We start from the raw sequence: 25,959 nt of genomic DNA, 5'->3' as shown, positions 1-25,959 counted from the left end.
TCATTTTATATATTTGTCATTCAGAAAATAGTTTGATCTTAGTCAGTGTTCCATTTATTTCCTATGGCAGTGCTAATTTGAAAGTAGTTATGTAACGACGAATAAACGAACGCCATTGAAAGCTTGGGTATTATACAACTCGTTCCAATCAAATTCGAATTCCACAGACTAACTCCAGGCAGTTGTTTAGAAAATATTCGTTTTATTGTTTCAGGACAGGATATTGACAAGAAATGATCAAAGTGCCATGTCACTGTGACATTTAATTTTGTTTGTCCTCGTCCTTGAGATTTGAGTCACACTGTTGATTTGTAACGGAATGTTTCCATAGCAACAGCTTTGGTCATGCTCGCCTCTCGTCTCGTCTTTGAACTTGATGAACTCTCCTCCTCCTCCTCCCGTTAATGCTGTCTTGGTTTTAACGCTCTCTGTAGACCGAGGTTGTAACTGACCTTTAAAAGAACTTGCAGTTTCCATACCTTCATAGTTGCTCCGAACCAATCTGTGGACTATTATGGGTCTATATTAAAGATTTCCCGCTCGGTAATTGTACTATGTCTTTTTCCTAAGAATACTTCTTACTCCTTATAGGATTATTAGGCATTTAGGTTGATGACTAGATGTTGTATACCGGTAGCTATTCAGTGTCATGTCTTAAAACATAAAGAAGACGAAATGAAATAGGAATAAGTCGGTATGGCATATCAAGCAGCAGAACAGGACTAGAGTAGAGTGCAGTCTAGTTTTGGACTTTGAAGTGATCGTGAGGAGGCATTTTATGAGAATGTTTTCTCTCTCTTCTCCTCTATCTCTGCTTCTCTATATCTCTCTCTCTCTCTCGCTCAAGAATATCTCTCTCTCTCTCTCTCTCTCAAGAATAGCGGGATGAGATAAAATCTCTTGACTTCGTGATCTCCCTTATCTAAAGGTCTTGATGCTGCAATTTAAAATAAGATTCTGTTATCTTAGGATCTTTTGAGATAAAGATTTTAAAATTGAGTTATCATACTGACTGGCCAATTTTGTTAAGACTATAATTCACTGGGACACATCAGCGTAAATGAATCGGTATCTTTTTTATATGTATAAACATAGTAGTAGTGGTAGTAGTAGTAACATTAGTAGCCAGGGAGGTTGGTCCTAAGAATTATATGAAAATCTATGCATTTATGTAATGATAATGAGAATGCGCATGTAATTGTTAGTTTATTTAATATGGTTCAAATTGGTACTTGTTGTTATCGCTTGTATCATTATCTTTTGAGGTTCATTATTCCGTCCTGTTGTACTACAAAAAAATATATCGTATAAATCTGAAGTATTTTTTTCAGAGCGAGGAAAGTGAAGTGGTTAAAAGGCTCATTGTAAAAATAAATGATACTGAGAGAGAGAGAGAGAGAGAGAGAGAGACGGACAACGGTCGCTATGTACCCGGTTACCATATTCCCTAGAAGGGCATAGACTATAGAGATGATCTGGAGTCTCGTAGAGGCAGTTTCTTGTGGTTCGTTATAGAATTACTTATGTGTCAAAGATGAACCAGCAAGGAAGGGAATTGGTCATTTCTGTGTATGTTCACACACTTGCGTGACTGTGTATCGTTGTTATAATTAGCGTTACGTATTTACGTACGTAAATCTTTTAAACACACTGTGTGTGTATGTGTAAGAGAGAGAGAGAGAGAATTTTGCGTTCAAATGTCGGGGCTTTTCATCAGGTACAAATTACTTTTTTTTTTTTTTTTTTTTTTTTTTTTTTTTTTTTTGAGCCAAAGACCGCTGTGTTTGAATATAAAGATGACCCCGTGATATCACGAGTTCGTACAGAGCAATCGAATAATTCCTCTTGTACTTCTTCTATCTGCAGTATCTGTCAAAATTCCATCGAGTTCGGTCGCGTGTTGATGTGTCTCAACTCGATAAGTGTTACTGGCCTGTCGTAGATACCAGGAAATCACTGAGAGGTTTAGATTCGTGATGTTGATTTCTATTCATCCTACTTAATAAAAATGAATGAGAATATGAGTATTACGAGTCATTTGCTCTCTGATATTGTCAGAGGCCTTCTATGATTATTAGAATTCCAGTCATTAGATTGTTTATGGTGACGCCGAAGAGGTTGAATTAACACCCGTGATCAATCAAACATCCTCGCAAGAGATGATGACGGTGGTGAAAAGGATGATGATGTGATGTTTTCGAACTCGTTTCAGCCGAAGGTGAGATAGCGAGGGAGGAGGTGAGTTCCTTGGAGTCGAAGTTTAAAACCCGAATCTGCAGAATGAATACCTTCCAACTCGGCGACAGCGGAATGCCCCATGACAATCTGACGGCGGTGTTGTACAAAGCTCAAGATATGAGACTCGTAAGTAGTACAAAACAAGTGCTTCATGGCACTTATTGTGACAGTTTGTTTTTTACATGTTGTCTCCCTCGTCTTGGAATAAGATATTTTATATATTTTATTATTTTATACGTGACCGATCCCGTATAGGCATCACTTTAAGGTTCTAGGGCAACGTCCCTTAAGGTCCCTAGCTGCAACTCCTTTCATTCCTTTTACTGCACCTCCAGTCATATTCTCATTTCTCGTAGGGCCGTAGCGCCATCAGTGCACCTCATGCGGTGCACTGTAGGCATTACACAAGGTTCTTTGCAGCGTCCCTTCGGCAACTAGCTGCAACTCCTTTCATTCCTTTTGACTGTACCTCCGTTCATATTCTTTCTTTCGCCTGACTTTCCACCCTCTCTAACACTTCTCTCACAGTGCAACTGTTGTGAAGTTTTCCTCCTGTTACACCTTTCAATGCCCCTTTCAGCGCTGAATGACCTCATAGGTCCCAGTACTTGGTCTTTGGCCTAGATTATATAATATGTTTAAGTAAATGAGACCTTTTTGATGATAAGAATCAGGGAATGATAGACGTATTCTTTCTTTTTCTTCAAATAGTTTGGGCGTATAATAATTTAATATCTTTTAAGAAATTCACAACAGCAATGACGACTGGGTATCTCTTCAAATAAGTGTACTGTTTGGTAACTGTGCACGAACTGTGATCTCTTAAGTTTCAAGTGTTTATCATCAACTACAGTGAAAGTATCTGTGCGTTTTTATTTTTTACTTCACAGTACTTTAATCCTCTTTTCAAATTATGTTAAAATGACTAGCGTAAGGTTTCGTATTCAAGGAAAAAAAAAAGCATAACACAAAACATCCTCCTCTAAAGTAGCCTTGAATGAAGAGACTAAGTTTCAAATGTTTATTATCAACTACAGTGAAAATATCTGTTTTTATTTTTGTTTCACAGTACTTTAATCTTCGGATTTCTTTTCAAATGATTCTGAAATGACTAGCGTAAGGTTTCGTGTTCAAGGAAAAAAATGAAAAAAAGCATAACAAAAAAACATCCTCCTCTAAAGTAGCCTTGAAGAGAAGATCATTTGAGAATGTCCCTGTGACCGAAGGAGCTCATAAGCAGGGTCTAGGTATAAGTAGGACAACTACGTAGGCCTACAAAGAACTTGAAAAAATGTCGTAAGGCTAGTTGTCGCAGGCTAAGACCATCCCTCCCCCTCTCCGCCCCTCCGGGCAACAATATAGTAGATGGAGCCTCTTGACGGATGTCAAGGGCTCTCTCTCTCTCTCTCGTCTCAAATCCTCTCCGTCTCCTCTCTCTCTCTCTCTCTCTCTCTCTCTCTCAAGAGTTCTTATGCAACATAATGCTTTTGTGGTGTTGAAAGAAATTCTAGTTTGTGGTAGGTCATGATGAGAGAGAGAGAGAGAGAGAGAGAGAGAGAGAGAGAGAGAGAGAGAGTCTGAACGTTGACTTTAATTATGCGAAGAATTCCATCTCAATATTCCCATTGGAATAAAAATAAGTTCAGGATATTCTGCTGCTGTAGAGCAATTATTAAGTAGAATAGCGATTAGATTGATAACAATATGTACAGTTTGCAACTTAAGTTGTTCTGTCAGTCTTTGGAACCTTGCATTTTGGGGTCGAATAACAAATATCTAAAAAAACAAAATGTGTATTTTAAACATCAGTTCACAGATCGAAATAGATTTAAAGTCAAGATATCATTTATAATGATCATATTCTTGACCTGAAACATGAAACATATAGCAGCTTACTGCTTGACTTATTTATGAGCTGAATGAGAAGCATTACTTTTAATTCAGAGAAACGCCACGAAATCACAAAGATCTACTTGCTGTAGGTGATATACAGGGTTTAAAATGCATATTTTTATATCTAAAGATTTTACAAACACTTCAACTTAGCAGTGGTGGCACCAGAGGAGGTATTTAAAGACACGAGTCTTCAGTGTTGAGAAAAGTCATGTTTCTCTTAAACTAATGAAGCATTTTCAAAGTTGAATTAAGATTCTTCCATTTTTTCCCTCTCTCGTCTTCCAGGAGCAGAGGGAAATACCCACTCCCGGAAAAGGAGGTAAGAAATTGGCCACTTTTATTTTTAGATTGTTTATTGTATAACTTAAGTGTTTTTCTTATTTTTTTACTGCTTGTTTCGGGTCGGTGAATACTTTGTGAAGGAATTTTTTCTTGTTTTGTAGCTAAACAGCAATTTAAAGAGTTGTTGTTGTTAATACTTTTCAATAGAACATTTTAAGCTCCACAAAAAGACTTTATATCAATAATTAATTTTAATTGTTTACAGTACATTCGTCTGAAAATCTAGTGAGCCTCGCAAACAAACCCTGCGTTTACCCCCCGGCCCCTAGCTGCAACTCCTTTCATTCCTTTTTACTGTACCTCCGTTCATATTCTCTCTCTCTCTCTTCCAACTTACTTTCCTGAACCCTATCCTAATAATTGTCCCATAGTGCAACTGCTTTGATGTGTTCCTCCTGTTAAACCCTCAAACCTTTCTACTCTCAATTTCCCTTTCAACGCTGAATGACATCATTATGTCCCAGTGCTTGCTGGTCCTTTGTCCAAAATGTTACATTCCAGTTCCAATAAGCCCTGCCCCAAGAGTTTGTTGACAAGCTCGTGCCAGTCCCAAGTCCGGATATGAGAGGAGGGTCGAGCGTAGCTTACAGTGTTGTCCAAACTGGGGGCCAGGGGTACGCAACATAGATCATGAGGGTACGTGAACAAACAAGGAACACACACACACACACACATACACAACAGAAACATCCCATCAGTGATCATCAGCCTCACATCTCACATTAAGTTTTGTAAGTAATTTTCAAGCCTTTTGTTATTAAATCATCATTTTTATTTGTGTAATAAATTTGAATTTATTGACCAACACTCCTATAATGCAGTCTTTTCATAATTAATATACTATTTGCATGATTATCCTAAATAAAACTGAGTTTGGTCAGCCAAGGTGGGCGAGGGGGCGGGGGTGGGGGGTGGGGGGATACGTAACAGTAGGAGAAGGTAATAAAGGGTACAATAGGCGAAAATGTTTGGACAACACTGGGCCTTAGCAGACTGTAGCGGGTCAGTAAAGAGCTTTCTCCAAATTTCCAGAGGTGTTGATCCAAATCACCAGAGTAGGGATCTGTGGGTCGGACGTCCACTATTGGTGGAGAGGAAGGGCTGGACGATTTGTGGTCGAATCTCCCATCGTCCTTGGCCACGAGTCCTCGGGAACCGTCGTCCAATGCGGACCAGGAGTCCAGAACTTGAAGCCAGGTGCGCAGCTTGAGCTATTTTTTTTTTTTTTTTTTTTTAAGCTTTTCTTTGAAGCCTGGTATGGAAAGCCAAAGTCAACCGCCATCTTTCTACATAGTTATCCTTTTAGAATATTTTATATATAGATTTTTACAGCTCTTGAAGGCCTGTATAAGTTTATTTTATGTTAGGATTTTATGTATATAGGTTCGTAGTATTTTATATAAGGTCCTTTACAGCCTGTATAATTTTTTTTAAGGGCCTGTATGAACTTTTTAGTTTCTCTCTCTCTCTCTCTCTCTCTCTCTCGTCTCTCTCTCTCCCCCGGCTCTCTCTCTCTCTCTCTCTCTTCTCTCGCTCTCTCCTCTCTCTCTCTCTCTCTGACAATGAGTTACATATTAAATAGACTTGTGATATTAGTGTTTTTAAATTATTTACCAACCTAGTTTCCATGTGATTTCATTTTTTGAGTCTATCGAAGCCTTTTAAGTCCCTTTCTGCAACTGTTTGGTTTATTAATATATTGTTTTCTGTTCTAATAACTGATCTCTTCTTTCTGTTTCCTGTTACCCTCTGTTACTCCTTTCAAAATGAACACCATAATATTCTTTGGAAGCTTGAATTTCAAGTCGCTGGCCCCTTTGGTGGGCTCGTTCCGTGTGAATAGGGTTCATCTTCCGAGTAATAATCTGTATTTATTGGCACTGGATTTCCATTGTCATTCGTAGATTGCATCTTGCTTCTGTGCCGCTCTGTTGCAGGAATTCATGTATGATTTTTATGTTACATTAAGGTGATCGCGTTGCCATAGAGCCGGGAGTGCCTTGCAGGAGTTGCGAACTCTGTAGGACTGGGAGGTACAACATCTGTCCTGAGGTGAAGTTCTGTGCCACCCCTCCGGTAGATGGCACCCTGACCAGGTACTACGTCCATCCTGCAGATTTCTGTTTCAGGTGAGCCTCATAAACAAGTTTATTTCGACCCAGGTTCTGTAGGACTGACTGACGTTCTTCAGCGTAGGCCTGAAAATATTTTTGAAGCAAGTTTAGAAATATTTGCTCTGATGGGAATGCGAGCCTGCATTTCATATATGGTATAATTTGTATTCTTCCTAGGAACTACAAAATACTTTTTTTTTTACTCATAAGATTTTTTTTTCTCAGAGTAAGAGCAAAAGAAGAAATCGTACCAGGCATAGTTTATAGTTATCTTCTTGTGAAAGTTTGGCCTTGGTGCCTTTTTTGGGGAGGGAGGAATTTAGACCCAGTTTTCAAGACCAAGCTGTGTCTATCAACAGTGTTTTAAAATGAAACTTTAGGAATAACCATCTCGAAATTATATATTTGTTTATTTTGTTAATTTATCCTCGTACTTGAAAGCCTTCCCCATCATTACCCAGGATACTGTAGTGAAAACCTTAGCTGGGACTTGCAGAAGTATTGCAACTTCAGAATTATTAGCAGTACCTTTTGGAAAAGCATTGATTTTCACGAGATACGTTCGTAACGCGGATAGGTCTTTTCATTTCTATGTAGGTATTTTTATTGGTCGTTCAGGTGTCATAGTAACGAACTGCGGCGGTGACCAGCACTTAAATGAAACAACATTGCTTGGAATTTAAGGTTTTTGTTATAATAACCCACTGATTAAATCACACACTTTATTTTCATCTCGTAAGTCACAGTCTTTGTAAAATAGTTAACATACTTGAAGCAAACTACAGCTTGCAAAAGTAAATACACGTTCCTCCATCTTTGATTTTCACTCGAAAGTCATAATCTGTCGGACCACTCGAAGACTGAGTTACTCCTCCTCTTCAGTCAGCCTCTCAGGACAAGACCCAAGGTCAACCCAAACCAGCCTCTCGAGGGCTCCGAGATCCCGAGTCTTCCTCGAAGTCTTCAGGAGAACTGCGAGGCGCTAAGTCCCAGGAATTCGAGGGCGTTGTCGAAGAGGACTTGTTTCTGAACAGAGTCCGGCAAGTCTGAGTTTTCGATCAGTTTCCCCGGGTGGTGTTCCCCAAGGGGGAACGGGTAGTCCGAACCAAGGATGACGCGATGTTCTCCAACTACCTGGAAGAAGAGGTGATGACAGTAATAATCCTGGTCTAAAATAATAATAATAATAATAATAATAATAATAATAATAATAATAATAATAATAATAAAACTCGAACTGTATAGTCTTTACGTCAGGCTATTGTTTTGAATGAAGAAGTTGAAAGACTGGTTTATATTAGGGGCGGGGGTGGATTATTAAAAATTCTTTGTACTACATTTTGTGCATTTTGTATCGCTCTTTAAATACATCTGTTTCGTACTTTGGTACTTGATATTCAAGTACGAGGTGTTAAAGGGGTAAAAAAAAAATATATATATATTTATTTAACATTTAAAAAAATAGGAAAATTACTCTTTACTTTTTTGGTTGTGTGCAGAAGTACAGAAGAGCTGCACATGACGATTCACCCACCTTCAGGAGAAGTTTCAGCGCCTCTGCGTCGTGGACCAGGCTGTCGCACCAGAACTTCCCAAGGTACGACCTGGGCCCGCTGCAACAGTCCGTGGCACAGAGGTCAGGTCGGACGTCGTACCCGTGCTGGATGCGACCCACCGTGAACGGGAAGGAGCCCCCTCCGTGCGCGAAGCAGACTTTCAATTTGGGGAACTGGAATAGAAGGAAGTAATAATAATAATAATAATAATAATAATAATAATAATAATAATAATAATAATAATAATAATAATAATAATGAAGTTACTAACAGGTATCATCAGTGAAAGAAGTTACTAACAGGTATCATCAGTGAAAGGCTATACAACTACCTAGAGGAGACAAACACCCATCCCCCACCAACAGAAAGGCTGCAGAAGGAAGTGTAGGGCACAAAAGACCAGCTCCTGATAGACAAAATGGTAATGAAGAACAGTAGGAGAAGGAAAACCAACCTAAGCATGGCATGGATAGACTATAAGAAAGCCTTCGACATGATACCGCAACACATGGCTAATAGAATGCCTGAAAATATATGGGGCAGAGGAAAATACCATCAGCTTCCTCAAAAATACAATGCGCAACTGGAATACAATACTTACAAGCTCTGGAAAAGACTAGCAGAGGTTAATATCAGGAGAGGGATCTTCCAGGGCGACTCACTGTTTCCCCACTACTCTTCGTAGTAGCCATGATTCCCATGACAAAAGTACTACAGAAGATGGATGCCGGGTACCAACTCAAGAAAAGAGGAACAACAAAATCAACCATCTGATGTTCATGGACGACATCAAGCTGTATGGTAGAGCATCAAGGCGGAATAGATACCCTAATCCAGACTGTAAGGATTGTATCTGGGGACATCAGGATGGAGTTTGGAATAGAAAAATGCGCCTTAGTCAACATACAAAAGGCAAAGTAACGAGAACTGAAGGGATGAAGCTACCAGATGGAGCAACATCAAACACATAGATGAGAACAGGATACAAATACCTGGGAATAATGGAAGGAGGAGATATCAAAACACCAAGAGATGAAGGACACGATCAGGAAAGAATATATGCAGAGACTCAAGGCGATACTCAAGTCAAAACTCAACGCCGGAAATATGATAAAAAGCCATGAAACCATGGGGGCAGTGCCAGTAATCAGATACAGCGCAGGAAAGTGGGAATGGGACGAAGGCAGAAAACTCCGCAGCATAGATCAGAAAACCAGGAAACAAATGACAATACCCAAGCACTACACCCAAGAGCAAATACGGACAGACCTATACATAAACACGAAAGGAAGGAGGGGAGAGGACTACTAAGTATAGAGGACTGCGTCAACATCGAAAACAGAGCACTGGGGCAATATCTGAAAACCAGTGAAGACGAGTGGCTAAAGAGTGCATGGGAAGAAGGACTAATAAAAGTAGACGAAGACCCAGAAATATACAGAGACAGGAGAAAGACGAAGAACAGAGGACTGGCACAACAAACCAATGCACGGACAATACATGAGACAGACTAAAGAACTAGCCAGCGATGACAATTGGCAATGGCTACAGAGGGGAGAGCTAAAGAAGGAAACTGAAGGAATGATAACAGCGGCACAAGATCAGGCCCTAAGAACCAGATATGTTCAAAGTATGATAGACGGAAATAACATCTCTCCCATATGTAGGAAGTGCAATACGAAAAATGAAACCATAAAACCACATAGCAAGTGAATGCCCGGCACTTTGCACGAACCAGTACAAAAAGAGGGCATGATTCAGTGGCAAAAGCCCTCCACTGGAGCCTGTGCAAGAAAACATCAGCCTACCTTGCAGTAATAAGTGGTACGAGCACCAACCTGAAGGAGTGATAGAAAACGATCAGGCAAAGATCCTCTGGGACTATGGTATCAGAACGGATAGGGTGATACGTGCAAACAGACCAGAACGTGACGTGATTGACAAAGTCAAGAAGAAAGTATCACTCATTGATGTCGCATATGACCATGGGACACCAGAGTTTGAAGAGAAAGAGAGGGAAAAAATGGATAAGTATCAAGATCTGAAAATAGAAATAAGAAGGATATGGGATATGCCAGTGGAAATCGTACCCATAATCATAGGAGCACTAGGCACGATCCCAAGATCCCTGAAAAGGAATCTGAAAAACTAGAGGCTGAAGTAGCTCCGGGCCTCATGCAGAAGAGTGTGATCCTAGAAAACGGCACACTAGTAAGAAAAGTGATGGACTCCTAAGGAGGCAGGATGCAACCCGGAGCCCCACACTATAAATACCACCCAGTCGAATTGGAGGACTTGTGATAGAGCAAAAAAAAAAAAAAAAAAAAAAAACAAAAAAAAAAAAAAAAAAAAAAAAAAAAAAAAAAAAAAAAATAATAATAATAATAATAATAATAATAATAATAATAATAATATGCTGGAAGTAAACCCTCTTTTAAACATGTTTTATCAAAAGTAATTAGCTGCTCAGCTGCGTTAATTCTACATAGGTTTCTTCTCTATTTTCCTAATTGTAGAGAGGAACCTATGTAAAATTAATGCAGCTGAGGCAGCCATTACTTAATAATAATAATAATAATAATAATAATAATAATAATAATAATAATAATAATCAAACAAAACTTCTTCCAGTTTTCTTCTGAAGATTGAAAAAGAAACCCACAAATTCCAATTTGTAACTTGTTTACTTCTAAGTATTTACATTTAGTTTTACTCCACACTCGAGTACTTTCAGGCCCTTCTGTGGCCCATTCTCAAGAGATGTTTGGGATGTTTAGCCTGGGTCAAGGCCCAGCAGTCTTCTGGAACTTCTTCTCGTTGTGCTGTAACGACATTCGCATAAATGACAGCACAACGAGAAGAAGTTCCAGAAGACTGCTGGGCTTGACCCAGGCTAACATCCCAAACATCTCTTGAGAATGGGCCACGAAGGGCCTGAAAGTACTCGAGTGTAAGAGTAAAACTAAATGTAAATACTTAGAAGTAAACAAGTTACAAATTGAATTTGTGGGTTTCTTTTTTCAATAATAATAATAATAAATAATAATAATAATAATAATAATTAATAATTGATAAAAGTAATAATAATAATAATAATAATAATAATAATAATAATAATAATAGCAGGAGTCTTGAAATGGAGAAAGATATCCAGATATGTATGGGTATATACATTTTTAAAAATAAATCTCTAATTATATTTATTTTTAAATGTATGTATACCATTTAACAATAATGATGATAAAGTTTTCCCTTGAAATTCGAGACGGGTAAATGCTGGACCGTATTTTAAAAAGATAACTCATCAGTAATTCAATTCCAAGTCAGTATCCCGAACAGGTTTGTAAAGTAGGCTTCTCACATGATTATCATTACGTTAACCTGTTTTGAATGTATGTGATAAAACCGACAGCTTTCACGGCAAAAGGGAAATCACAGTCATCCCAAAAAGCGCCTCAGTGGCGTGGTCGGTATGGTGTTGGCGTACCAGCTCGTTGGCCGCGAGTTCGATTCTTGGGCATTCCGTTGAGGAGTGAGGTATGTGTATTTCTGGTGATAGAAGTTCACTCTCGAATTGGTTCGGAAGTCACGTCAAGCCGTTGGTCCCGTTGCTGAATAACCACTGGTTCCATGCAACGTCAAAACAACGTCTCCCCAACTATCCTACCTGACGTAACCGTACAACAGATTATATGACGAGTAATAAATCTATTAACATATACCACTACATCAGAATGACTCACTTGTTCCAGCACATTTCCCATGAGCATACTGCAGATGGCTGTCGCTGTCTCGGCCGGCATTCCTACCAGCCAAGGTAACCAGTATTTGGAGTGTCTGCCTCCCATCTCCATGTCCCAGGGATGCACGAATACTGACAGATCTGTAGATGTGGAGTGTCATACTCGTGAGTTATTATTATTATTATTATTCAGGTGATGACCCCTATTCGTATGGAACAAGCCCACACCAAATCCAAGCTTACCAAAGAGTACGGTGCTCATTTAGAAGTAAGAGAAGGTAATGGAAAATACAGAAAGAAGAGATCTCACTTATTAAAAAGAAAAAAAATGATAAAATAATAAATAAATAGATAAAAATATATTAAAATACAAGGAAATAGCTACAGGCACCACCATTGGAGAGTTCGAAGTGGTGGTATGTATAGATTGGTCGATCGTCACTTCACAACATAAAAGGAATAAAAAAGCCAAAAATATTTCCAGGCCTCACTCAAGTCCTCGCACGTCTTCCAAACTGGGTACAGCTCCTTGGCGTCGAGGTTCCACTCGTTGACGTGGGATCCTATTTGGATTCCGGGGAATTTAAGGTCCGCCTTCAGCCTTTTCAGTTCCTCGACTGCTAGCGTCGGCGCCTGCATGGGCACTGTTCCAAGGCCTACGAATCTCCTTGGGTTTTGCTGCACTGTCTTGGCCATGTCGTCATTTAAGAGTCTGGAACGGAGCATTCGTTTGTTTGATTCCATAGGTACATCCGTCCCTTCCCTCCTCCTCCTCCTCCTCCTCAAGGTATCTCGTGCAATAAAAGTCAGCTGATATAATTTCATGAAACACGAGGAATAGGATACCAGCCCACGCAACATAGTTTTGAAAGCACGTAATGTATTTGGATTTATTTAAAGTTCTGGGAGTTTTTGTTCCAGAACGTGGTGTCCTTGCTGGAATCATTGTATTGTATTTGTGGTCTTTGTATCTCCCGGTGGAACTTATGTAGCTGCATTATTTTTTTAGAATGTTATTGATAGCATAATTACTGTAATTGTCTTTGTTTAGCAATTACTTTACAGGAGGTTATTCGATTGAAGTTCTCAGAAAAATTGAATCAGAGGAATGTAATATGGTACTGGATGTAACGTACGAATACTTTTCTTAATTTCTCGAAATAAATGTTTTGTCTGTATTGAAAAGAGAACAGTTTTTAATTTGAAGTATTGCTTCTAACTTTTAACAGTGATGGGTGATATTATTAGTATTATTAAACGAATTATGTAATGTTTATTTGTCCATTTTAATATGACCGAAATTTAGATGACTGGAATCCTAAGATTAAGTTATGAAAAATCTCTTTGCCCTTGTTTTCCTTTGGTGTCTTTCAAGAATAACCTAAATTTAGCTACGTCTGCATCAGTTACAGTACAAAATTCATTCATGGAACACCATACTGTGCTGTGTTCAAAAAATTTCCCTGTGAAATTTTCCATTCATTAACGTTCAACTGATCTGTTAGCCTCTTGTAACTGGAAGGCTAGAATTACAGTTATTGGTGCCTCGTCAACAGCTAAGTACTTATTATTTTCGTGCTTTATTATGGCTAGTTAAGAAGCTGATAGATACAAAATCTTGATGAAAACTGACCTGCTGAGATCGAGTGTGTGGTCAGGCTTGGCCCAGTAGCTGAACATGACAGGGACGGTAGACAGCGCCTGGACTGTGATCCCTGTGTCATTCATGTCCCTGATACGAGCTGATGGACTCCAGCAGTTCTCGTCCACCACTCTGAACAGCTTCCCGTCCTTCACCATATTAGCTTTGCCTGTGGGAACAAATGTCGTCATCAGCTTTTTGTACAAGTCTTCGTCCTCCTAATTCCATATCTATAAAAACCTCTCGCTTTACCTTTTCACAACTTATTGCTGCATTCGTTCTTCCTGTGCACCTTTGTCCACAAACCTCCCTGCATTAGCAGTGACCCCATCCTTCTACTAGTTTCCACATGAGGTTAGACTTCTGTGTCTTTAACCCTGGTAAAGGATATTCCTCTTTGGGATCCTCATATAGTAATCCTAAGTCACACGTACCCATTTCGAAACACACGTCTGCAGTCTTGCACTTTTTATTCAATCGAGTACCCCAAACCTGCCAAAAACACCATTTTTCTCTGTCATCTGCCTTTGCGTTCAGTTCACCCATCACAACCAACCCTTCTCATCCAAACCAAACCAGTCGTAGATTCAAACTCTGACAGAAACTGTCTCTTTCACTTTCTTTGTCGCTCTTGAACTGGACATACCATGCTGCTCTTAGTCATATCCACACCTTCATCAAATTAATGCAGAATAATTAGAAAGTAGCAAAAAGAGGTGGGCAGTCTTGGCAAGAGCGAGAATGTTGAGGACAAACTTGAGCAAGACTGAGATTATCTTGGTAAATGGAAGCTGGAATATTGAGCTGTGAATGCTAAAGTAGATAGGTGTTTGGGATTCAACACAGTGGATGATGGTTGGATGAGATAAGAGGTAGGCCATAGAATAGGTGAAGCAAGAAATGGGGGTCAGGATATATGCAAAACCCTGCAAAGTGTCTTTGACTGTTAGTGGAAGCCAAGGTTGGAATGTATGAAGGGAAGTTGAGCCAACAATCCTTTATGGAAGTGAAGTGTGAATGTTGCAGGCAGTTATTAAAACAAAGGGTCGCAAAGCTGTTGCAATGAGCGACTTGCATGGCATAAGGAGAACTGAAAGGATTTTATGAAATAGTTTGGTCATGTGATCAGAATGAAGGAACACGAACCTGGCACAGAGCATCCTTTGTGGTCAAGTTGAATGAATCCCCCGTAGCCGTAGCGTTCCTTCAGGTCAGGCCAGGTCTCCGGCAGGATGTGGTTGTGAAGATCTAATTTCAGAAAGGGCATCGTCCTCGGAACCTCGAGATTCCCAGTTAATTCTGTGGAAAGAAGAGTTCAGACAATCTCCGAATTACCTGTGGCTTTCGGTTTCATGGCAATATACGTATATATTTATAAACATTCAGTATTCCATTTTTTTTTTAAATATAATTTTTCATTGTACTACGTCTCTGGACACACGCACATTATATATATCATATATTTCTCTCTCTCTCTCTCTCTCTCTCTTGTATTTCATGTATCGCTAATCCCACTGTGTGTGTGTTTACATAGCAATTCTCACATATTAGTGAAACAAAAACATTCTTCGAACTTTTTTATAAATTCCACAGCCACAATTTAGCAGTAGGAGACAGGGATTGCTCCAGCAAATTTTATGGTTCGATGGTTCGGTACCCGCCCCATCTTCCATCCACCAGTTGACCCAGTTAAGGTCAAGGAAAGGGTAGAGGGGGGGGGCGGTCTTAGCCCCCTTATCCCTAGAGATTTTATGAGAACCAGATAGCTCGTCACGGTAGTACCACCGTGATAAACATGTGCTCTATGTACCTACATTTTTTCTCTCTTTTATTAAAAGATGGGTAAATTTCCACTGGTACTAAATGTTTATCTTGAACTGTACAGCATTTTTATTGGTGATTTTTTAAGATACGCTTCTTGGGACCCCAAAAGATACTGTGGGCGAAACTGTGGAGTCTTGTGAAAGCATATTTTCAGTGACTAATGAGAGTCACCGCATTCGGTAACAAGTGTTTTCAGTTGCCTAATGTTATTTATAAAATCGTTCATATTCAAAGCGCGGATGGAATTACTTTTAATTATAGCCAGTGGTCTCGAGAAACTTTTTTTTTTCTTATTCTCAAATGCGTCTCACTTTTCCTCGAATGGATAACTGTTCGAATCAAATGTCACTTTGTTTGTAGAACAGTATATACCCGGCGCAAGGACTCGGTCCCAGTAATATATTTACATTAACAGCAACTCATTGACCAAATTTTTTTTTTCTCCAGTGTTAGACGGTGATGCCACTTAGGATTTACGTACGGTAACGGACAGCCTGTTCATACTACTGACAAGTGAATGAAAATACTCACACGAATCTCCAAGATAATTGAACAGGCGATGAATTAATCGTCACCCCTCTGTAGCAATGACGCACCTCGAACGGAACAAGAGAAGCTACGAGCTAAGATGTGTCCGTCTTGTCTTCTGCTCTGACGACGAGAAGCCCGGTTCCTTTCGGGACGAGTTGCCAAGTATGGCGATTAGGGTCACATTGGACGCTCCATGATATTACAGTGTATAATCGCATTCATTACGAAATGAGTGGCATTTATGCACTTTGTCTGCTGCAACATTTAACGCGCGGTCTCGGGACGAATATAATTTCGTTTTAATTTCTGTCTGACAACTGTATCGCCATAGCAACAGCATCGTGAAACGAGTTTTTGGATTCAACTTAGTCTAGTCCCAGCCAGGGTTTGGTTATGGAGGTAAATATGCCTGGAGCCTTGAGACATCTATGTAAATTCTGACTACTTAAATGCTTGCACAGCGACCCCCCCTCCCTTTCCCACACACACACACCAAAAACTCCAGAAATAGGAAAAGAAAGTGACCATCCCTTAAAGGTATTCGAGGCTGTTGTGGTTGGTGGGTGGGCGTATCCCCCTGCCTCCACAAGCTCAAGTTCGGGATCCAGTAGACTTATTCAGCTGAGAATCGTCTCGTTATGAGTTTAAATGGTAGCAAATTACCCCTGCTTTTAGTTTATTTATAATGAGATGGCACATGACAGGAAAATTTAGAATATGTAATGCCATTTTGTCAGAGAAAAGACGGCCGAGGGTTGATTGCATTTGTTACATCTTTCTAATTATGAACACCATATTCTTTGGAAACTTGAATTTCAAGTTAGTGGCCCCTGTGGGGTTGTTCCCTATTATTATTATTATTATTATTATTATTATTATTATTATTATTATTATTATTATTGGATTTAAACGAACTCGTGGATGTACATATACTACATCATTGCGTATATGTTTGTATGAATGGCATTGCAAAATTTTAAAGTAATGCTGGCAATGTGGCCTATCTAAATTGGGTTTTCACATAACTGAGATAAAGATTGTTGCAAGATGACCATAGGCAGGTAATAGAGAACAGATGACCATGGTGTTTGATAGTTATTTCAAGTTGGGCTTAGACCTACATGCATCAGCTCTCGCTGTAATTACAAAGGCTTTAATTAAGCTGCCTGTAATGCATTTTGTCCGTAAATGTCCGTAATTTAAGTTATGATTATTGAATATGAAAACTGTTGATGTAATCTGTCGATATTTTCGTTTTTCTCCAAACTTTCATGTCCTCGTATCAGGCCTTTCATATTTGAATTTCGCCAATTCCTCTGTGCTTCCTACCTTATTTAATCACTTTGTATATAGAACTCACTTGTCTTGGTCCCCCACGAAAGAAAAATAACAATAAGTCATATTTCTTGATCGAATCCGATTTGTATTAAACACATTTAAGTGTTGGTAAACTGAAATAAAAATCGTCATCGCTGTAGTTGATTCACTGGTGTGGGTTTGTCCTTTCACGGTTGTAGGGGGAGAGTAGGAACACGAGTGATTAGGGCTACGCCAAAAAGCCATCATATCCAGGTGAGAGGGGCAGCAGGTGGGCCCTGATCTTATCATAATTGACAGGTAGTTCGTGAGGCCCATGAGGAGGCTATCCTCACCTCACCTCACCTTGGGGAAGCCTACTATTTCACTCTTAACATTTGAAAACCCACGCTTTTAGTAGTGTAGATATGTGTAAGACTCATATATATATAGAAATGAACGTGCTCGTTACCATTTCAAAAATTATAATCATAAAAATGAATTAAAACGTCCATATAAGCAAGAAATTCCTATTTACCTGACACATCTAAAGCTCAAATCTCATAATTTTGCTAATTGGAATTTCTCTTCACTGACAGGTTACCTGACCACGTAAGCGACGAGGAAGGAGCCTTGCTGGAGCCCTTGGCTGTTGCAGTGTACTCTTGCAGGAGGGCTGAAGTGTCCCTGGGATCTCCCGTCCTGATCCTAGGCGCTGGGCCCATAGGGCTCGTTTCTCTCCTCGCTGCTAAAGCCTTGGGGGCAGGACCCATCTGCATCACAGGTGAAATTTTGAATGGAATTCAGTATAGAATTCAGGCTTAAGGCCAAGCACTGGGACCTATGAGGTTATTCAGCGCTGAAGCAGAAATGGAGAGTAAAAGGTTTGAAAGTGCAACAGGAGGAAAACCTGGCACTTGCTTTAAGAATCATTTGTTAGGAGAGGGTGGAAACTCGCAGAAAGAGAATATAAAAGGAGGTACAGTAAAAGGAACGAAAGGGTTTGTAGCTAGTGGCTGAAGTCATGCTGCAGATAAGCTTAAGGAATGCTAACAGTGCACTGCACGAGGTCCACTGATGTTCAGTTTGTTATTTGGCTTTCTTTTAAATTTATTTTTCTCATTATTGTGTGTGAATGTTTTCGAGGTCATTGATTGTTTTGGGTGGAGATTGTGAATATGAATTTGATTGTTATCAGAGGGAGGATCTTGATCCACATACCTTCCTTAGGTCTGTCCCTACATTATCAATTTCGTAAATATTGGGTAACTCCCAACAGAGAAATGTTTGATCCAAACGATGTTTTCTTGTTAGTTCATTCCTTTTTCAGTTGTGCCTAGTTAGTTGAAGTATATAATGATGTACATTACTGCCCAATACAATATATATTAAGTTCTGGTTGGTTCAAGTTAAAATTCCAGTGAATCCATTTGCAGTTAAAGAAAAATGTGACTGTGTACTGCATTATGATTGCAGAAAGTGCTCAAAATAGATACAAAATTTCTATTGACCATACAGAGGTTCTTGGCAATGTATTATAATGTTAAGCTGCACATTTCTCTCTCATTCATTTGTATTTGTTTATTTTCAGACATCAATGGAGATCGACTGAGTTTTGCCAAAGGTTTGGGTGCAGATTACGCAGTCAATGTAAAGGATCTGACTCCTGAAGGAGTAGCTGCAAGAGTTCGAGAGGCGTTGCCTTCCCCTCCAACATCAGTCATTGAATGTTCTGGGGCTGTCTCCTCTTACCAAGCAGGAATTTTGGTGTGTTTCATTTTTAAGTAGGATTTTTTTCCATAAAAATTCAATAGACCTTTATCGACAAAGTGGGGCACTGCAGTTTTCTCTTCCATGTTCATCTTTCCTGTGGTCAGTGTTGCCATCACACTTTACGGAGGAGTTATGGGAGTTCCATTTGACAACATCCTTGAGAGAGAGAGACTTAATTGGTGGATGATGGATGGTTAGCGAGTTGAATTGGCTGTTGGTGAGTTCTGGGGTGTCTGCTGGTGTGGTTGGATTTGGTGGTTGTGATCAGAGTTCTGAGGAGAGAGAGTCTGTATTGAGAGAGAAATTGTGAAGGACTGACGTTTGGGCAGCGGTCTCGACAGTATTGTTGGTCAGTTGTGTTGTGTTTTCAGGGAGTTATTTGTGCTGTGTGTTTAAAGGTTGTTGTGCTTGTGTGTTGGGACGTTGCTGAGCTTGTGAGTGTCTGTTGATTGTTATAGTTGAGGGTGGTTGTTGTTGTTTTGGGGACTGTTGTGGTTTCTTGGTGTTGTAACTGTAGTCCTTGTTTGTTTGTTTGTTGTTGTTGAGTTGTGGTTGTAGTAGTTCTTTGTTGAGTTGTGGGGTTGTGGTCCTTGGTTGTGTTGTGGTCCTGGGTTGCTTGTCGTGTTGTTGTGTGGTTGTGGTTCTTGGTTGTTGTTCAGTTGTGTGGTTATAGTTCTTTGTTGTTGGTTGTGTGTTGGTTTGCGGCGGTTGTAGGTGTCTCAGCGACAGCACAGCCTGGCCCCGAGTATCTGGAGTTGGGGTGAGTATATGTGTTTGTGTTTTTTGTTCTGTGTACGTAAATCAATTGTCCCGCATTTTTTCTGTAGCGTGAAGAAGAAAGTGTGGCTGTGGGTGAGTTTGGCAGCCAGATTGGTTAAATTTATGTGGGGGGTCTTACCTGCTTGTTTTGAGCTTGTGATCCCGCCACAACTTGCTGTTTGTTACAACTCCTATACGATTGAAGGGATATCACTCAAACTAGGTACAAGGATACAGCATCATTCATACGTGTGCTTGAAGTCAGAATATCTGTCTGTCTGTCACCATGTCGAGTCATGCTTACCTTGTGACTGAACGTCTCTTGGGAAACTTGAGAGAAAAATATTTATATAAAATCTAAGTCGTGTTTAGTCTATACTACTCCATCTGAAATGGATCCAGCCTTACAGACTTTAGGAGGCAAAATAAGAAAAGTCCCTGCTCAAGAGTCCACTGACCACTAACAGGCACCTCCTCTTCTGTCTGACTTTGTCTTTGACATTTAGTAGTACGAGCTCTGCTATTCATAGTGCTGACACTAGCCTTTGCATATTTCATTTGAGTGTTATTATTTGTAATTGTGATACAGTATTTTTAGAAGTTTTTTACTCAGTCTAATTTTCATGGCTGGCCATGCACTGCAAAGTCAAGGATTCTAGTGATTCATCACCATCCTCTTCGCCTTCGTCCCTCTTCTCTGTAGCATACATGGAGGTGTTATTCTTTAAGTACATGTCTTTATGCCTCAGGTGCTTGACATGTAGCATCCAGGGCTGCATCTTCCATTAAATCCATTACTTGTGGAATTAAATCCATTACTTATGGAAACTACCTGATTGCTGAGGTCATCAATGGCTCTGTTGTTTATCGCCTTTGCGAACTGGACTTTGCATCTGGGTCTTCTGTTTTATTTGGAGGATCCTTTACCTTGCCCTTCCTCTTGAGTTGTAATTCAGGCCAATAATGGTGGATCTGTTTTTTATAACAATGTTTACATTGAAATAAAACAATATTTTATACAAACTCTCCTCCCTCAGACGGGAGCTGGCACAGGAGAGGCATTAGTTAGAGGACAGTGTACTGTGGGGTTAGCATGCTTAGTTGGAAGTCTTTTTTTTTTTTTTTTTTTTTTTTTTTTTTTTTTTTTATTTTTTTTTTTTTTTTTTTTTTTTTTTTTTTTTTTTTTTTTTTTTTTTTTCTCTCCAGCCCTTCATTTCAATGGGGATGGGTTTGATGAACACTGAGTAAAGGCTAATTATGCTAAATGGTTTTGTATTGAAACTTTTTTTTTACTTTAGGAGCATTGTACTTAAATTTTTTTTTTTCCTTTTGAATAAAATGTAAACCTCCCCTGAAAAAGACTGAAAACTGCACAGCTGCTATTTACATCAACAAAACCTCAGGAGCATGACTACTTACAGTTGCTCTTCTAGATTATATTTTTTTTTTTTTTCTGAAACTTGAACTCACTGGTGTTTACCATTTGTATATTTTACAGAATCTGTTTCTCTCATGTTTTAACTCCTCCTTATACGTAGTACATGTACTACAAAAAGTGTGCCCTACCAACTTATACTTTCTTTGTGTGTATTCAGCTGGTGTACATATTTTTATTTAAGAAAGAATTCACAAAACAGCCCCTCCATACATTTCAATTTTTACCTTCCTTGACATTTCTACTTCTCTACAAATTTTTCAGAATTACTACCATATTTTAACTTGGGACCCTTCCTCCCAAAAAAAGCAATGTTTCATAATGTTTGTTTTCTAAATAACATTGCTGCAAATGCTGGAAGGCGAGGGCTGACACAGGAATTTTTCTTTCAGCTCTAAAGGTGCTTGCAAAGGAGAGAAATTGTAGGACTAAGCACAAAAGAAAACAAAAAAGTTAAAATTCAATGCAGTTAACTGGGGTTTTTAAAGTGTCGACTATTACCAAAAGGTGACGACTATCTTTATAGCCAGTCATCTGAAGCAGGGGTGTGTTTCTTCACTCTTTATGGATAGTTTGCCCTTTGTCAGTTGAAAGAAAGTGAGGAATCTCAAATAATTAGTTTTAGTAACCAAGTTTATGCAAAAGTTTATACAAACATAAATTGGAACTCTGTAGGAGTCATGCTTTTAAAAATAAGTATTTTTTCATTAGTAGAGATATTAGGTGCTGGAATAATGCAGAATATTGCTTTGTTTATTTTTCACTCTATACCTTAAGGTATGTAACATACATTTACTAATGTTTCAGGCAGCTGGACCAAGGGGAGTGATGGTGACTGTTGGCAGAGGAAATTATGAAGTATCTCTCCCGTTAACAACAGCTGCTGCAAAGGAGCTGGACATTAGAGGAATATTCAGATATGCTAACTGGTAAGCATCCTTTTATATTTGACCTCTTATGCACTTGACTTGTATTTATGAAGCAAGATTAGGAAAAACCACGGCTGTATCCTTTATTATTGGAGCTGATAGCTGGTAGGTTGTGATGATGTATCATCAAGATTTTAGGTTTGATAGCAAATGTTTGGTATGGAAGTAAGTTTTGATTTATATCTCTTCTGGATGTTTCTACTTATCATCATTAGTTTGTTTAACCAGACTACTTATTTCAAATATTCAATTCTCAGGGCTGGGTTTCATTTCTATAGAATTTACTTTTACAATGTATGGAGGTTGTCAAAGCAACTCTCTAGATTTTGAAATTTAAATTGAATAAGTAATTTCTTATGCCCAAAATGCATGAACAGGCATTAAAGTGAAGTCTTATTCAAATATATAAATTTGAAAAGTAATTTGTATTTATCTTAGGTTTGCAAACCACTGCCTTTTATGTAGGAGTATTCCTCAGTGTGGGCTGTGGGCTGGAAATGTCCATTGAACTTTGGTAACAAGGTGGCTGCTAGGCAGGGGAATGGGGGAAACCACCACTTGGTGTATGGCAGCATTTTTTCCCTCAGCATCAGGGATAAGTATGGTAGTTGAGGTAGGATAATACTAGAAGTCTGTGGTTTCTATAACTACAAAAAAATATAAATTACTTTAAAAATGTGTTATAGTACTACATAAATACAAGCCATTGCTTTTCATGAACAGTCTCATTCTTAGGGTGGGAGGATACTCTAAGGTGACTGGGAAATTGAATCTCTACCTGGACGAGCCATGCTCCTGGTCACAGTCATGAGTTCAAGACCAGTGACTCCTGTAACCTCTTCAACAATCTGGCATAGGACTGCATGATTGATGGGGACCCAGAGTCAGAGTAATATGCACCTCAATTCCTTCTAGGAAAACTTGTAAGTGGTGCCCTAAAGATGGGTTACACAAGTTGGAAGGCATACTAGCATGTGGGTTAGTCATAAAAAAAATTGATGGGTTCAAATGATACGTCACCTTCCTACCCTTGATAAAAGAAAGTGTGGAGGGAACCACTCCTATGAGCTGAAGCTCCAAGATGATGTACATGATTGTGAACACTACCAGTATCTTGGCCTGACTGCTGCCTGACACAGGAAAGAAGAAGGGAGAGAGAGAGAGAGAGTCCATTTGCACACCTCATTCAATCTCTAGTTTTATACCATCCATGTACTTTAAGCAGGATGCTTTTTTTTTCTCTCTCTCTCTCTCCAATAGGAGCTTAGAGACTATGCAACTGTTGAGAGGCCACCATATCTTAAGGTGTCCAAGTACTTGTGGCTAGAACTTTCCAATTTCTACAAATGGCTATGGACTGGCCATTGCCCCTAGCTTTGTGATCTCTCACCCAAACAACCTTCCTCCTCACAGAATGAACTATGCAAACTTGATCACTAAATGAAACCAAAAAGAAAGGATGTTCTTGGATACCTTTTTATATTACAAAGAGACTCCAACTCCTGTTTAAGGGGAATCCCTAGCTCTCAGATTGGCAAACAAGATGCAAAAGACTGTGCATTCTTTACCTTACTGTTATAAGGTCAAGGCTAGCAGAGCAACTCATGACTGTGATCTCTCCCAAGTTAGGATGTAAAAGATGAGAATCACATTCCACTCCAGTGGCTGGAGTTGATGAGGTAAGCAAAACTTTAAAGCTCCAGTAATCATGGACAACTCAACTGAGGAAGAGAGGTCTATGCCCTTGTGATCCACAGACCAGACTGTTAACTGGATCCAAGACATAATGAGAAAGCAATGACTAGTGCGCCCTAGAGTATGCTCTGTTAATGGGATGATGTTGATGGAAGTGGTGGCTGCTTTGAAATCATTACTCTCACAAATAAACCGGACAATCTCTTCAAAAACCATTCCAACTCTGCCTGAAGGGATTTTGAAGGGTGAGGACCCTCAGGTCCTAATAAATTCCCCAAAGGCAGAGTTGGATACTCTCCTGAAAGAAACTGACACAACTGGCGAGTGCTTTGGGGACTGAACATTATTGAGTGGATCTGGTGTTATCAATTGCTGAACCATGAACTGTGGTTGACTAGTAACCACTCAGAATTGTGGTCCACAATTTATAGACTTCTGTAAGATTGGTTGATACCAAACTAGTAGAAGCTTGTGGATGAGTGCTTGGGAGTGTTGTCAAGTATGTGCACATCAAGAGTTTTGGACAAACAGGAACACTTTAAGTGCCTGCATGAGCTTGTGTGCATGTCTTGTCATGATAAATAGTGGTATTGACAAGCTGCAGTTTCACATTTTCCAGTGATTTCCACTTACACATCAAGATTTCTGGACAAACCAAGCAGGATCCAAAGGTCTGCATGTATACAGACTGTCGTGATACCAATGTTGTAATATGGCAACCTTTCTCACATGAAGCCTCTGTCTGCATGTGATCCAGGGATTGTATATGCATGCATCAGGAATTCTGAACTAACCAGGTACAGCCCAAGGATCAACACAATCACATATACAAACAGTGTCACAATACACAGCAGTGACCTGTCACTTGTGAACCTTTTCTGCATATGCACAATCTGGGGATCATGCAGGTGTTACTGCTCTTTTTTGCATGCCTCAGCAGAAGTATGAATAGGAAAAATCCAGGACAGTCCTCGTATGATATCCGGGAAATAGGGAGACCGTGATTCAAGAGTACGCTCAGAGAACCCTGTGTCAACTCTACCTAGAGCCAAATCTCACCTTTTCCCACCAAAAGGTGAGTGAAGGTAGACCCTGAAGAAGGAAAGTGCTCATGTGAAGTCTGATGAGAGGAATTTCATGACCCCTTTCTTTTTCCTAAGGAAGGAAGGAAGAAAGAGTAGAAGACATTGAGAAAAAAAGCTCAACAATGAGTAAGACTATGCACTTGTATTTTCCTCGCCTTACTCCATCAACGAGTCTTACTTTTCTCAGCTATAGTAGATGTCTCAAGACAAGTAGTAGAATCAGATTGCAGCCTTTGCTGGATGGCTTGGAGGTATCTCCATAAGCAAGATGACTGCTACAGGGGGTTCAACAGCACTGGGTTTTTCCAGTGGGAAGAGTAACGAAGACGGGTTGCACAGAATACCAAGGGATGGAAGTCTACATGTAAATCAGTGAAGTCTGCAGTGAAGAAGGGGTAGGCAGTGGCAAACCATGAACAAACACTGTCTCGACTGGGTAGAGCTTGGTACACGGAACCTGGTTAGAACTGTTCAAAGACTGCATGCTGATCACCTCTTCAAATAGCAGTTTTAGTCTTTGAAGAAACCAGTGAACACATTGGCCTTCCTCTCCCCTAGCAAACCTATCCACTACAAAGGAGACTAGCTAGCACACTCTTCATGACCTTCCACTGCAGAACAAAGAACTAATTAAAAAGAGCAAGGACATAAAGCAGTGAAACGTTCATTTACATAGTTTACACCTTTCATTGTTGCTCAAATCAATGTTGAACAAAAACACAAACACTGTACATACAATAAAAAAGATGAAAGAAGTTCCAACTTGAAGGTCAGTCAGAGTGCAGCAAGATGTCTTGACTCAACATGGCCAAAGGAAAAGTGCTGGCTCTCATCAGGTGAATGGGGTCCTCCCCAACTCTCCCACCTGCCTTCAGTTAAGTACCTTACCTGGTTGCATTGACCATTTCTAGTGTTTACTGAGGAAAACTCAATGTAAAAGGCTGGATTTGTACTTCCATAGTACCAGTACATGTTACTTAGTGAGAAAATCATGTATGGAGAGAGAGAGAGAGAGAAATACCAGTCACCCTCATTCTTCTCCCTTTAGACTGTTACTCAACACATCAACCTTTCCCTGTGGGTATAACTCCATTTTATGAAT

General features: G+C 39.6%; 2 protein-coding genes across 2 annotated transcripts in view; one reads left to right on the top strand and one right to left on the bottom strand.

Annotated features, from left to right (window-relative positions):
* Positions 1–1,818: 1,818 nt before the first annotated feature.
* The window catches only part of LOC135205801 (sorbitol dehydrogenase-like), a 24,950-nt gene continuing 809 nt past the window's right edge, over positions 1,819–25,959 (top strand). The window contains exons 1-8 of the mRNA XM_064236956.1: positions 1,819–1,963; positions 2,213–2,364; positions 4,420–4,453; positions 5,509–5,673; positions 6,446–6,605; positions 17,781–17,965; positions 18,773–18,948; positions 21,956–22,077. Coding sequence (XP_064093026.1) covers positions 2,281–2,364; positions 4,420–4,453; positions 5,509–5,673; positions 6,446–6,605; positions 17,781–17,965; positions 18,773–18,948; positions 21,956–22,077 — 926 coding nt within the window. The 5' untranslated portion in view covers positions 1,819–1,963; positions 2,213–2,280. The remainder of the gene's footprint in view (positions 1,964–2,212; positions 2,365–4,419; positions 4,454–5,508; positions 5,674–6,445; positions 6,606–17,780; positions 17,966–18,772; positions 18,949–21,955; positions 22,078–25,959) is intronic.
* LOC135205799 (2-amino-3-carboxymuconate-6-semialdehyde decarboxylase-like) lies at positions 7,299–16,043 on the bottom strand. Its single transcript, XM_064236953.1, has 7 exons — positions 15,886–16,043; positions 14,677–14,829; positions 13,522–13,699; positions 12,380–12,600; positions 11,890–12,029; positions 8,125–8,319; positions 7,299–7,724 (listed from the first exon to the last, which is right to left on the bottom strand). The coding sequence occupies exons 2-7, from the start codon at positions 14,795–14,797 to the stop codon at positions 7,554–7,556; spliced, it is 1,026 nt and encodes a 341-aa protein (XP_064093023.1). The 5' UTR covers positions 14,798–14,829; positions 15,886–16,043; the 3' UTR covers positions 7,299–7,553.

Source organism: Macrobrachium nipponense, chromosome 24 (genome assembly GCF_015104395.2).
Source record: "Macrobrachium nipponense isolate FS-2020 chromosome 24, ASM1510439v2, whole genome shotgun sequence".
NCBI lineage: Eukaryota > Metazoa > Arthropoda > Malacostraca > Decapoda > Palaemonidae > Macrobrachium > Macrobrachium nipponense.
This window is presented reverse-complemented; position numbering and strand designations above follow the sequence as displayed.